At 35.8% G+C, this 14,564-nt stretch overlaps 1 protein-coding gene, 1 long non-coding RNA gene and 1 other non-coding gene across 8 annotated transcripts in view; 2 read left to right on the top strand and 1 right to left on the bottom strand.

Moving 5' to 3' along the window:
- The window catches only part of atat1 (alpha tubulin acetyltransferase 1), a 34,900-nt gene extending 27,369 nt beyond the window's left edge, over positions 1-7,531 (bottom strand). For all 4 annotated transcript variants that reach the window (XM_056480511.1, XM_056480508.1, XM_056480509.1 and 1 more), the window contains exons 1-5: positions 7,025-7,531; positions 3,362-3,422; positions 3,156-3,247; positions 2,919-2,976; positions 2,694-2,807 (exon numbers count right to left, since the gene is read on the bottom strand). In XM_056480511.1, coding sequence (XP_056336486.1) covers positions 2,694-2,807; positions 2,919-2,976; positions 3,156-3,247; positions 3,362-3,422; positions 7,025-7,116 — 417 coding nt within the window. In that variant the 5' untranslated portion in view covers positions 7,117-7,531. The remainder of the gene's footprint in view (positions 1-2,693; positions 2,808-2,918; positions 2,977-3,155; positions 3,248-3,361; positions 3,423-7,024) is intronic.
- A 1,965-nt stretch (positions 7,532-9,496) lies between these two features.
- LOC130246733 (uncharacterized) lies at positions 9,497-12,809 on the top strand. 3 transcript variants are annotated; one of them, XR_008839460.1, is made up of 10 exons: positions 9,497-9,663; positions 10,028-10,070; positions 10,261-10,315; positions 10,520-10,574; positions 10,781-10,835; positions 11,244-11,527; positions 11,702-11,785; positions 12,158-12,218; positions 12,390-12,441; positions 12,620-12,809. It is a non-coding gene; the product is annotated as an uncharacterized LOC130246733 (long non-coding RNA). The 3 variants fall into 3 exon arrangements; XR_008839459.1 differs by having other exon boundaries at positions 12,390-12,524; XR_008839458.1 differs by having other exon boundaries at positions 12,390-12,809.
- On the top strand, positions 12,256-12,322 carry LOC130247322 (small nucleolar RNA SNORD52). Its single transcript, XR_008839530.1, has one exon. It is a non-coding gene; the product is annotated as a small nucleolar RNA SNORD52 (small nucleolar RNA).
- Positions 12,810-14,564: the final 1,755 nt, after the last annotated feature.

The following is a 14,564-nucleotide window of genomic DNA, read 5'->3' as shown; positions in this document are numbered from 1 at the left end:
TTATAAACAGTAAAATGTGAGATACATGACAAATCTTTTGTTTATGACTTTTACATTTAGGAAAAATTATGCGTGAAGGACACGATGAGATGCAAATGTGGTAAATAACTTGCTTTTGTGTGTTGTTATTGTATTTTGTGTGTTGTTATTGTATCATACATAATGTTACATTCAAGCTGCTGGAGATTGACAGCTTGAAAATCCACTTTTCTGGTATGGGTATAGTTACTTCACATAACGTCAAGATTTTACCATATAAACCAGCAACAGATTAATCAGTTTTTCGACGTCACCCACTTCACCTAACCTGATTTCACCAAGTAGGACATGTTCTTGGGTTAACACACATGTTGATCCAGAACAACATTCCAATCAACCAATCAGAATTAAGTAATACCATTTATGTTGTTTAGGCTTACGGTTAGGTTTATACTGTTCTACATGATTGTTCAACTTTTATTACCTTCTGATTTTGGGAATAATTTACAGTTATCGTTGGGACTAGGGGTAAGGAATAGGTGGACTACATTTTCAAACAAAAATAATGTTTCAGGATCAACATAGATGTTAATCCAGGATCGCATTGTACTTGGCAAAATCATGACGTGCCACCATTTCAGCACTTCATACATAAACATTAAAGGGATAGTTCACCTAAAAAATTAAATGATTAATTGATTAAGTGATGATTCCATCATCACTTACTCACCGTGACTTATTTTGTTTATTTTGTTATGTTGCATTGAACACAAAAGAAGGCACATTAAAGAATGTTGGAAACCAGTAACCATTGACTCCCATTGATTTTGTTTCTCCTACTATGGATGTCGATGGTTACCGGTTTCTAACATTATTCAAAACATTTTTTTCAACATAACAACAAAAACTCAAACTGGTTTGGAGACTGACTTTGACCACTCCAATATGTTAAGCCTGGCTCACATTGTGCGCTTGTACTGTAGCAAGTCAGACTGCATGAACATGATCACCATGCAAGCCAACATTTCCTCCAGAGTTTCATGCAATTTTGGGTGTCGCATTTTACATTTTTTTACTTTAACTGCAGTTCGGCAGTTACACTGTCATTCAGGAACATTTAAATAATAAAACCAGGAAGAAAAAAACATCAGATTTGGCGCTCCTATTGGCTAAGATCTTACAGTGTGACATGGCAGCCATGTTCATGCAGTCTGACATGATACAATTTTTAGAATTATTTAAAATATATATATATAAAAAATACAAAAATAAAATAAAATAAATATTTAAAAAAATAAATAAAATTTAAAAAATAATAATAATTTAAAAATATATATATAATAATAAAATAATAAATAAATTAAAAAATAATAATAATAAATAAATAAATAAATAAAAAATAAATAAATAAAAAATAAAAAAATCGCACATTGTGAGCCAGCCTTCAGACAACTAAATCATTGTGTCTGAAATCGCACAGTGTGATCCGGGCTTTAGCCAGCTTCAATATAGTGACCCTTAGAAACAGCATCTGTGTGTGTATCTCTAGGTCCAATAGATCCGTAAACCTTAATGCACATAAAAGCTTGATGGACAAAATGGTTTTTCAGCACAGTGATTTGACTGGCTATTTAGACTCTGGAAATGAAGATAAGATTTCAAACAGGCATTAAGGCGGCCCTTCAGACTTAATGGATGAATCCCATTAACCAATTTCATGTTTTTTTATTGACCTTATTTCTGATGTACGAGCGGGTGCAGCCATTTGAATAATTTTGGCTGGAGACTTCCGATCTCATTCACTTCCATTGAATATATGGGACGTTAAAAATAGATTGTTGTAATGCTTCATGTTGGAAACTGATAATTTCTGATTATATTATTCTACTTTTTATCTATCCGTTTGTTAAGTCGTGACATATGGAATACTGTGTCCGGGTCCAAGCCGCTACTCATTTGAATTGAGAAAATATTAGTTTATGGTCCTATAACAAATTAAAGTGAATTTTCAGCAATAAGATCCAATGGACGGCTGATTGCTTTCGTTCCAAAATGGCAAAATTTCAGGGCTGTTGCTGGGTGCTGCTGTTGCAATAGAACGTTCTATTGAGTGTCGTCTCTTGGTGATTCTAAGCTTTTTGTCTATAGTCATGAACACACTTCTGCTCTTTATTATTCTTAGTCATTTCTCCCATAGGCAACTGAATCGGAAGTACTAAAACAATCACAAAAACTAGCAAATTTGCGCATTGCAATATAAGGTTAATAGCAATTTATGCTGCATGTTGATGCTAGAATGGTTTTAGCACGTCATGATTTTGCTAAGTACGATGGGATCCTGGATTAACATCTATGTTGGTCCTGGAACATCATTTTTATTCGGAAATGTAGTCCACCTATTCTCTACCTCTAATCCCAACCATAACCGTAAATTATTCACATAATCAGAAGGGATTAATAGTTGGATATCAATCATGTAGAAGTGCATAAACCTAACCGTAAGCCAAACTTAACATAAACGGTAAATAAATTCCTTAATTCTGATTGGCTGATTGGAATGTTGTTCCAGGATCAACATAAACGTTAATCCAGGAACATGTCCTACTTGGTGAAATCAGGTTGACGTATGGTTCTAATAGACGCTGAAGACATTCTTTAAAACCTACTTTGTGTAAAAATCACATGTAATTCAACAAATCACGCGTACGACTCACTTTCAGCATGAAGTCAAAGAGCTCGGAGCCGTAACCATGTCTCTGCAGGGTCTCTGTCACATAGAAATCCAGCACACACAATGGCTCGGTCTCCAAATGCGCCCCCCGTTGGTCCTAAAAGCAATTACAGCATACAGAGCAGCATTGAAGGATCTGTTTTAAAAAGTGTGCACTCAGGCATCAAGTGAGATTTAATTACAAAGTCGATAATGAGGGAACACTTACAAGTAAAAAGAGCTTCTTGTAGCCAACCTTCAGAAATCCAACTATAGCACCCCTGCCTCTGTTAAAAACAACAACAACAAAACAAAAACAGGAAGAGGGTTGTTGGTAACAGCAGAAGTGGACGTGTTTATATGTAATGGAAACGGAAAAACAGGAAGGAGAGAGGTCAGTTGTATTGACTTATAAATAGATTGAATCTAAAGCATGGGGTGGGGGAGAAAGAGAAAGCTATCAGACCCGTTCTGTTCTCCATCTTTCAGGAGGTAGAGATGATGTCTGTTGGCCTGGAGCTTTGCAGCACTGGTAATAGGCGCAGGCAGCTGCTGGGCCTGAGAAGATAAACACACACACGTACAAATACACACAGAAAATAACATGATGATAAACTGAACTGGCACTGACTGACATCTGCAAGCTCAAGAAGAGACAAAAGATGTTATTACCTTAGAGGAAGCTTTGCCAAGCTCGTCTATAATTGTGGTGACCTGTGGAAGAGGATCTGGTCTGAAGAACAAAAAGCAGATATGTTAGGAATTTCACAGGCAGAAGTATTAAAATGACAATGCGTGCTTAAAATAACATATATGTAGGTCACAGCGTACACTATATTTAGATTTGCAATATATTTGAGCAATTTTCCATTAGCAAATATTGACGTCATCGAATGGAAAAAAAAATTAAAATTTCCTTTTACTTCACTATGGTGTTGACATATAGCATATTAAACTGGGATTGGGTCATGTTAAATGGCTTGTCCTACTTTCCTAATAAGCCAATAGATTGTCGTTACATCATATTATTGAATCATGATTCGCTGATTTGTTCCAGGGGGAGGGACTTGTTCATTTCAGATGAGTCTTAAAGGGATATTTCTCTGAAAGATTTACATTTTTTGTTAATTTACTACCCTCTAGTAATCTAAGAATCTTATTCAAGTTCTTATTAAGTGAAATAAATGGTATGTTCTTTTTCTCTGTTATTCGCAGACAATGTTGTTTTGTTGGCTTCATCAAACATGGACCTTCAGCACTGGGGCGGTTTGCTGTCGAGTGTGACGTGGCTGGGATGAGACTCAGCACCTTCAAGTCCGAGGCCATAGTGCTCCACCAGAAAAAGGTGATTGGCCATCTCCAGGTTGGAAGAAAGTCCTTACCCCAGATGGAGGAGTTCAAGTATCTTGGGGTTTTGTTCATGAGTGAGGGAAGGATGGAACGTGAGATTGACAGGCGGATTGGTGCAGCGGCAGCAGTACTGCGGTCAATGTACCGGTCCGTTGTGGTACAGAAGGAGCTGAGCCGAAAGGCAAAGCTCTCGATTTACTGGTCAATCTACGTTCCTACTCTCACCTGTAGTCATGATGTTTGGGTCATGAGCGAAAGGACAAGATCTTGGATACAAGCGGCCCAAAATGAGTTTCTCTCACATGGTGACAGGGCGCACCCTTACAGATAGGGTGAGGAGCTCTGTCACCCGGGAGGAATTTGGAGTAGAGCCGCTGCTCCTCCACATCGAAAGTAGCCAGCTGAGGTGGCTCGGGCATCTATTTCGGATGCCTCCTGGACGCCTACCTAGGGAGGTGTTCCAGGCATGTCCCACCAGTTGGAGGCCTGGCGGAAGACCCAGAACATGCTGGAAGGACTATGCCTCTCGGCTGGCTTGTGAACGCCTTGGGATTCCTTCAGATGAGCTGGAAGAAGTGTCTGGGGAGAGGGAAATCAGGGGCTCTCTCCTAAGACTGCTGCCCCGCGACCCAGCCTCGGAAAAGCGATTTGAAATGAATGAATGAATGAATGAATGAATGAATGAACTTGGAAAATAGTCTGTAAAGTCTAGGTCGGATACGCGGCCGGCCGGAAGTGCAATATGCGCATCAATATTGCAGCATTTTTCTATGACAGTGTATAACAATAATTAATATTTTTGCAGTACTGTTACGGTTGGTTTATTGAGAACTTTAAAAAATAATATAAATAACTATTCTCAACAACCAAAATAGTTCTGAGAAACAAGTTCCTGTTTCAAAATGACATACAATATATATAGATACAATTTCAAATATGAGCTGACACTGTTTTTATACTTTTTATTTATCTAAGTCAACAGAACCCATATAAGCACAAGAAAGTAAACTTTTAATGATAAATAAAACATACACATCCTCCCTCATCATTGTAAACAAACAGTGTCAGCTCACGTTTGAGTTTGAGTTATTAAACAACATTCATAATAATAAAAATACCTTAAAGTAGGGCTGGGTGATATGGCTAAAATGCAGTCTTGATAATTATTTTCCATATTGAATGATAATGATATATATTTCGATATCAGTTGTTAATGATTCCAGTCCAGATTTAAAAGAGCAACCCAACAATGACTGAAGCCACAAAAATTAGAATTAGAACATATTTTCGGCTGATAAATAATCAGTGGCCGAAAATTCTATGCATCACTAATATAAACACAATTCTAGATTCCCAATATTGTGCATTTCTGCTTTATGATTGGCTCTTAGATCAGTAGAGCAAAAACGTCCAGAGCTTATCATAGTTCATAGCCCATCATATCATATCATAGCCTAGCTTAATGCATGTTCAAGAACCACATGTGTGCATTTTGTTTAGTCTGTGTATACCCCTAATGAGTGAACAGCCATTGAACAGAATAAAAAGACAAAAGGATGTGCATGCAAATATATTCTTGAAACTATAACATTACAATTGAATCACTGAAGAAACATGGACTATTTTGAGGATATGTTTAGTACATTTCTAGACTTTAAACGTCCCGCAACTTTAAACTTGTGTTTATGTAGAGTCAGAGAGCTCTCAGATTACATCCAAAATATTTTAATTTGTTTTCGCTGTCGCCACTGGCTTGCATGGTTCAGGATCTGTAGAGCTGCGCATCGTTGGATTTGCTCTTCAATATTTGGACTCTCAGTAGTGATTATTAAACCCCACTGAACTGAGCTAAACTGAACTGAACTTAAACACTACAAACTGAACTACACTGTTCCTATTTACTATGACCTTTTATGTGAAGCTGCTTTGACACAATCTACATTGTATAAGCGCTATACAAATAAAGGTGAATTGAATTGAATTTTCTGGAGATAAACAAAGATGAACGACATGAGGGTGAGTAATTAATGACAAAATTTTCATTTTTTGGGGCAACTATCCCTTTAAAATCTGCTAAAAGTCATTCTTGCTAATGAATTTGCTAAAAAATGTCTTGCTGTAATTGTCCAGCAGACATATTGATGACATTATATTAAATGCACAAAGTCTAAAAGCTGCAAAATCAACATTTTGATTTAAGTGCTGGAAATAAAAATTTGGTTAATTAAAAAAATTTAAATCGGTAAATGCTGCTTTTAATGTATTGATTGCTAAGCTGACAAAATACCACAAATTCCAGCCTTTACTGTTTCTATAATTAAAATGTTTTGCTTAAAAAAGTTATCAGTTTTCTTGGATTCCTCAGAGGTTATTGAATTCATGACCTGAATAACCCATCAGAAATTATCCTTTTGTTTCAAGAAGCTGCCACAGCGTGCCTTTTTAATAAGCATTTAATATTTCTTTATCTACATGTATGTTTAATTTAGGTTTAAATGTACTTTCAGCATAAAAGTCAAGTGTGTTAAGAATCAATATAGGGCTTTATGAATACAATACATCATTTAATTATACATTTAACGGTCTATCTGTCGTGGTGTGATTTCTTAAAGCGTTGTATATTTCTTATAGTGAAGTCCATGGCTGTCTTGCTGAATCAGCAATGTTCAGATTAAACCAATGGCAGATTATAACAGACTGATATCACATTTCTTATTTACACAAGGCAGCATTAGCATTATCTGACGTCACGCTTCTACTATACAGCAATATGCTTATTATTAGCCCACAGCAAAGATATTACAAAGATGATCTGGACAAAATACTACATCTGTCCTAATAACACACTATCCTAACCCCCTACTGGCAGCAATGCATGTACAAAAAACAAGCAGTGCTGTCAGTCACATTTACAAGACAAAAGCATGTTGCGAACCAGATTCCACCCATTTCTCGTAGCTGACATTAGAGAATACATTAACTTACCTCCCATACGCTTTCCGACCTGCACTCAAGTTACTATCCAACACTGAAATCCTCTCGGGGAAAAGCGCATTCAGATCGTAAGGGAAATCCATTGCAGATCTCAAATCTAAAGATAATAAACTCCCTAATGCCCCTGCTGCAGATTCGGATGCATTTATCACAGCGGATATCGATTCTCACTGCATCACTGGCCTGCACTTCAAATATAGCAGATCCACATTAGTGCCGCTTCATTAGCACACAGATGTAATAGCGGTCTTATCAATGCTGCTTCTGTCCTTCCATTGTGTTTGTGTGTCACTCCCTTGTGCTGGACGAGCGCTAGTGATCCGCCGTAGTGCTGTTAAAACACACGCCTGCTGCATTCAAGACGCCAAAATACCGCTAAAGTCTCACAACAGCAGACACAAATATTTAAGGGTTAATTTTATAGATCTGAAATCGAGATGATAATGATAATAATAAGAATAATTATGAGAGTAGGACAAATTTGCTGCTTCTGATTTATTTCCGTTTCCTCTTGGCAACGACGCGTGGTACTGCTGCATAGCAACCAAACATATCTATTAGCAAAAGTGATTATAAAATTACACGGACTATTCATTGTTATGTATTTTAAAAGTGTCAAGATGTATACAGTATGTGTTTATTAAGAGGTTGTAATGTTTGAAAAAAAAAAAAAAATATATATATATATATATATATATATATATATATATATATATATATATATATATATATATATATATATATATATATATATATATATATATAGACCAGTCCCTTTATTAATCTGGGGTCGCCACAGCAAAATGAACCACCAATTTATGCTCTTCCAGCTGCAACCCAATCACTGGGATATATATTCTAGCGATTAAATTATACATCGATAAATTATATATCGAACAGAAATGTCATACATAAAAATACTTTACCAAAAAAAAAATAAAAAATACTTTTCAACATGGTCGAAAATGGAGTTGGATGAAGCATAAGCTTATTTTCCCACCCCATTACTACAAACATCATTCGTCAGTCGTCTATTACTTAAACTTATTCTTTTACTTATCTCTTCTTTTTACATGAGACATATGAGCTTTGCATGAGACATATTTTATCCTTTTGGCATCTTTGACATATTATGTTTGATTTGAAAATAAAAAGAAGACCTAAGGAAATAAATCATGAAAATGACTTACATTTCATGATTTTATTATTATTAATATTTTATTGTATCTAGCTGAACATACAAACAAAATGGTACATACTTACAATATTACATACTGACATCTCAAGGTTGAGTAATATAATAGGCAAACATAATATGCATCTCAAGAATAAAAAATAACTGTTTTTAAATAAATAAATATAATAAAGGGGCTTTGAAAATTATATTTGCTTATAAAAGTCCAGAAAAGAGATAAGCTTAAGGGGTTTTTTATCATTCACCAATTTTACAGATGTGCAAAGAAGTTTTACCTCATTCAACCACTGATTAAAGTTAATAGTAGATTTGAACCATCTGTATTTGTGAATAAATAATTTTCCCAAACATAACAGAACATTGACAGCAAAATGAAATTCTGTTTTCAAGGACGATACCAAACTTAACTGTCTTTACTGTGAGGGAAGGGAAATGTATATTCCTGGCCCATTACCACGTCTGAACCTCTGACCAAAAGGGAAGCACCATGTCACAATGAAATGAAAACATGTTTCAAACTCTCTAACTCTTTTTCACAAAAAACACACAATGATTCACATCTAAATTGAATTTAAATCTTAAAAATTCGTTGGTATGTTAAATCTCATATAATATTTTAAAGCTCACCTCCTTAACTTTACGAGGAAGGGGGAAAGACAAATAATCTGTCCTTATTCTTTTAATTTCAACATTGTTAAAATCTTTAAATAGGATTTCTCTTTTAATTAGATTTGGAAACTGTGACTGTAAAATTAAGTTCTTAATGATTTTGTTAGTGCATCACAGAAAGCATAACCATTGATAGACAGTTATAACATAAAATATATTCTTTAAATAATGACCTTAAAGCTACTGGAATGACCCTAATCATTTTATTACAAAGCTTTACAGTACATTACAACTGAAATTTCTTACAAAACTCTCTATGCAGTAGCAAAATGCCATTATCGTCCAAAAAATGTGCAACTGCCCAAATCCTTAAATTTCGTGTAACATTTGCAAGAAGAATATTTTATTTTCATGCAGGCAGATATTCCGCTACCCTGACCTTCTGCAGCATTAGGACCCTTTTAAATGTTCTTGCGTACACGCTGCATGATCTTTCATTATGCGGATGTTTGCGGGCTAGGAGGCATCGATAAATTGGTTCCTTTTCGTATTAGTGAAAATATCTTTGGTTTGTTTTATATTATATACGCACATTTACTATGAAAATGTTGATGGTCTGTGCGTTTGCCTGAAACCATTATCTGTAAAATAACTGACGTTGACTGCTCACGGCCTCTCCCTCGTGGTCGTAACTCCATTTAGTTAAGCATTTTAATCGAATATGACTTGAAAATGTTTTAGTCCGTTTTTGAAAATGCCTGCTGCTTATGAATATTGTTGTCAGAAACCAAAGGCCAAGGTCGGAAACGGCAAATGCAGTTTTCTTGTAAGTAAAAAACATTTTTTTTTCAGGGGTGTTCAGATTGATAACAATATATAAACTTATTGTAGAATTTTTTTGGGGTAAAATGAAAAATCATTTGAATTATAAGTAATTAGTAAATTATCAGTTGTACTTAACAATTTTATCAACATGAATCCATTTAGTCTTTTAACGTTTAGGGTGAGGGTCTTTCTAAAAGATTGGAGACCCCTGTATTGTTTTACTGCCTGTTATGATGAATCTTTAGACTAGAGTCTCTGATTTAATCATGAAGCTCTTCACAGTGCACTGAACGCATGCAGTTCTAGTCATTTGGGAGTTTTGTTTTGACTTGAATGTGCCTAAAACGTTCATTTTACCTTTACAGGTTGGATGGCAGATAGCCGATGCCAATTGTTGACAACCATTATGTAAGCATTACTTTTCCAATTAAAACCTTTTTATCAAAGACAGCAATTTGCCATTATTGCATGTAATGATGAATCATTTGACTAGAGTCTCTGATTTACCCATGAAGCTCTTCACAGTGCACTGAACATGCAGTACTGCTTATAATGGATTTGTTTTGGCTTGAATGTTTCTAAATGTTAATTTTCACAGGCTGGACGAGAGAAATTGAGGCTGGTAGATGATGCCAACAGTTGACGACCAATCGGTAAGAATTAATTTTCAACCAAAACTTTCATTCCAAGAAGGCAAATTGTGTTTTAGCCAATTATTGCATGTAATGATGAATCAATTGACTAGAGTCTCTGATTTACCCATGAAGCTCTTCACAGTGCACTGACACATGCATCATTGCTTATAATGGATTCTGTTTTTGGCTTGGATATTTCTAAATGATAAATTACCTTCACAGGTTGGATGGAAGAAATTAAGGCCAGTAGATGATGCCAACAGTTGACGATCAGTTGGTAAGATTTGCCTTTCCAATGGAAAAAAATTCATTCAAAGAAAGCAGTGGCCTTTAGCCAAATACTGCCTGTAATGATGAACCATTTGACTAGAGTCTCTGATTTACCCATGAAGTTCTTCACAGTGCACTGAACACATGCAGAACTGTTTATGATGGATTTTGTTTTTGGCTTGAATATTCCTAAATGTTTAAATACCTTCTCAGGTTGGATGAGAGAAATTAAAACTTGTAGTTGATGCCAACAGTTGACAATCAAATGGTAAGAATTGCTTTTTCCACTGGAAAAAATACTGAATTAAAAAAGCACTTCCTTTAGCCGAGTGTTTCTCAACCATGTGCCTGGAGGACCACCAACTGTGCATTATTTGGATGTCTCCTTTGTCTGTCACACCCATCACAGGTCTTTCAGTCACTGCAAATGAGCTGATGATCTGAGTATGGCGTGTTTGGTTAAGGAAACATGGAATATCTGCAAGGATGGTGGTCCTCCTGGAACATGGTTAAGAAACACTGCTTTAGCCAATTATTGCATGTAATGATGAATCATTTGACTAGAGTCTCTGATTTAACCATGAAGCTCTTCACAGTGCACTGAACGCATGCAGTACTGCTTATAATGGATTTATTTTTGGCTTGAATATTCCTAAATGTTAAAATACCTTCACAGGTTGGATGAGAGAAACCAGTTGCGTTGTAGCAGATGCCATCATTCAGCTAACAATAGGTAATTTAAGTTAAAGCCTTTTGTACATTATTGCATGTCAAGATAAACCATTTGACTAGAGTCTCTGATTTCCCCATGAAGCTCTTCATAGTGCACTGAACACATGCTGTACAAAATAATGAGTGGTTTGTTGTGGCTTGAATGATCCTGAATGCTTAAATAACTTTCACAGTTTGGCTCAAACTGAAGCTGCCAGATAGCTGATGCCAACCATACACAGCCAATGGGTAAGAATTAGTTTAAGCAAAATCTTTCAAAGAAATGCCATGTTATGATGAGTCTTTAGACTAGAGTCTCTGATTTCTCCATGAAGCTCTTCACAGTGCACTGAACACATGCAGTACTGCTTAAGACTAATTTGAAGTGGCTTGGATGTTTCTAAAGTGTAATCACTTTCATAGGTTGAATGGAACAAAAGCCTGCTGGCTGATACCGAGTTGACACAATGGGCAAGAAAGATCGTCAACGAAAGCTTCACAATTAGGGTACATTTACACAGCAACTGTTTTTTGATAGTTTGTATTTCTGAAAGGTTTCACTTGTAGAAGACAACAGTGAAAAAGATCCCCATTCACTTATCAGTGAAAACAATTGAAATTCAGCATTTCAGACTGGTAGTTGATTTAAATGTTGCACGTGCAGAATCACTTTTTTTTTTTTTTTTTTTTTTTTACACTCTTAGTAACCATTATTTCCAATAAATTGAACTCTTTATTTGAAATGTGTATTTTAAGGCCCCTGCTCACATGTAAACGAACAAAGATTTAAATTTTTAGTCATTTTAACAAGCATTTGTCCATTAATGGTCAGTTGCATGTAATGAGTATTCATAAAACTAGAGTTTCTCTCTTTTCAAGGTTTTCAACTTCAGGGTTCGAAGCCAACATGGATGTGTTGGATCCATGAATCTGCTTAAAGGTTGGTGTTTTGACCAAACAGCTGATTATCTGTAATGTGCAGTGATGATTCCATAGACTAGAGTCTCTGATAACAACATGAAGATCTACACATTTCTCTGAGCACAGCTTTAGATTATTAACATGTAGAGAACTAAGAACTTTTGATTATTGGATTTTATTTTGTTTTTAGGTTGACGAGATGCCAGTGATGGGATGCTGCATACACTTGAATGCAGAGCCGTGTAAATACTGGTTCAGTAAACCTAGCTCTTTTTCTTGTGTTAATGATGACTGCGTTTGTTCGGTTCCACTGAAACTCAATGAAGTAACTTTCTCGCGGCGCACTGAAACACTGACAGACAATGCACAAACTTTTATTTTCATGTCTTGTCGTCTAATACAATTTTGTTTTGTTTTAAGGATGTGACCGAAGAGGAGCTGTGACCGGTTTGCTGCACAATGGTGAATTAAGCTAATGTGTATCAATTTAAATGCTTGTTTAGTGGCATCCAGTAGACTGTTTGAGTTAATTGATCATTTTCAGTTTTATAAACTGCATTTTCATTTGAGTTGTACTTGCTTTTAATAAACATCAGAATAACAGTGAAAAGTTGTCCATGGTGTTTTTTTGTTTTTTTTTTCATATTTTTGATCCTGAATAGTCAAATAAAATATTGCATATGGTTTTAACTGTTAGTCATCCATAATATTCTTAGGCTGCAATTCTTTTCCAAACTTATGAACTGGGTTATTTATTATGTATTTAATTATATGATCACTTTGTATTGGCATATTTGTATTCACGTCAGTGTAGATTTGATTGTTAATTCGCGAAGGACTTTTATTATGGAAACGTGCTTTTTCACACCCCTAATCTTACATGACTTCACGTAACGTTAACTAGAGACGCCGCTACATATTCACATGTCTGCGACTAGTAGTGTATTAAGTGCGTACCGCCCATAAGAAGGACTTTATATGTCCAGATGTACTGTCACAAATCTCAAGAGTGAAGGTCGTTTTGTTGCGATGACATGATGTGACCGGGTTGTGCACGTAAGTACTGCGTAGCGACGCCCGATTAGGGAATGAATTGTCTAATGAGTCGGATCGTTTGAGTGAACCAGTTGAAGGGGTTTACGGGGTTCGGTTCAACAACTCAGAAGTACCTTTCCGGAGTACATTTTTATAAATATATGTTTAAAGTAGAAATTAATGTTATAAATAATTTTGAAATGACAAAAGGCTCATAAGAGTTTACCTGCCTTTCATGAATATTATCATTGATCCATGTAATTGTAAAAAAACGTCTACTAAATCCTCACTGAATACGTTAATCCCAGCACTATCCGTATGCATATGGTTTTATTCGGATGTTCAAGCAATGACTGCCTGTAAGTTGCTTGTGATGTCAATGTAAAGAATTCCTACTGAATTGGTAAACTAAACCAGTTCATTAAAATACGCCGTTTGAAAGAGTCGATTCGCGGAAACGAATCAAACTGATCATTCCTAGTCAAGTAAACTAGCTCCAGCACAAGTTGAGACAACACGACGGCAGTTTGCGTTTTGTGTTAAAAAGAAAAGCTTATGAACTTCGTTGGTTTGTGTTTTTTGCCTGTCGTCGAGCTGTTTATTTGCTGTTAAAGTTTGATCACGTCTATACCGGGTGTTAGGGAACAGGTATGTGAAGCTGGCTTCGATAAGTGTAAACAACTGGTTTTCACCTATAGCATAGGGGCTGTAATCTCTGGAAGATATACCTGCCTGCATTTAAAGCCAACAAAACTAAAGATTTCTCGTCGTAGGTATGTTTGATTTATCTTGTCAAAAGCGATTCGCCATTTGACATCAATACAGTTTAGCATTTCAAGTTGTGGAGACGATCCTGGATGTGGAGCTTGCTCAGACATGCTAACAGACGCTGTTTCGCCTGAGGATAATGCTGTTTGAGGCCAAGCAATGCTACCACGGTGATTTTTTTTTAGCATGTTTGTAATTTATATTCATATTACATTCTCTACCTGGCATTGAGTTTTTGGCACGGGTGTGGCCCTTGTGTAGTTTACACTTCATTTGTGCTAATACAAACACGTCGTAATACAGGTCTGTTGAGGTGTCATTGCTAATGCCCGTGTCAGTATAAAACTTTCTTAAGGAAATACTAAAAAGCTTTTTTATTTAAAACCTTTAATAGCCATATTAATTTGTGTTACCCGTCGATATTATTGCATTACTGCTCTAACTTGGTTAATTACAGTTGTTTGCCTATAGATTTGTACTCACTGACACTTTATAGATGTTCTAGCGTTTTAGTTAACGTTAACCCCCTTTGTGCATTGTAAATTGACATTTTTCATAGTTG

Source organism: Danio aesculapii, chromosome 19 (genome assembly GCF_903798145.1).
Source record: "Danio aesculapii chromosome 19, fDanAes4.1, whole genome shotgun sequence".
Lineage (NCBI taxonomy): Eukaryota > Metazoa > Chordata > Actinopteri > Cypriniformes > Danionidae > Danio > Danio aesculapii.
The sequence above is the reverse complement of the archived record's forward strand: the minus strand, read 5'-3'. Positions and strand labels throughout refer to the sequence as shown.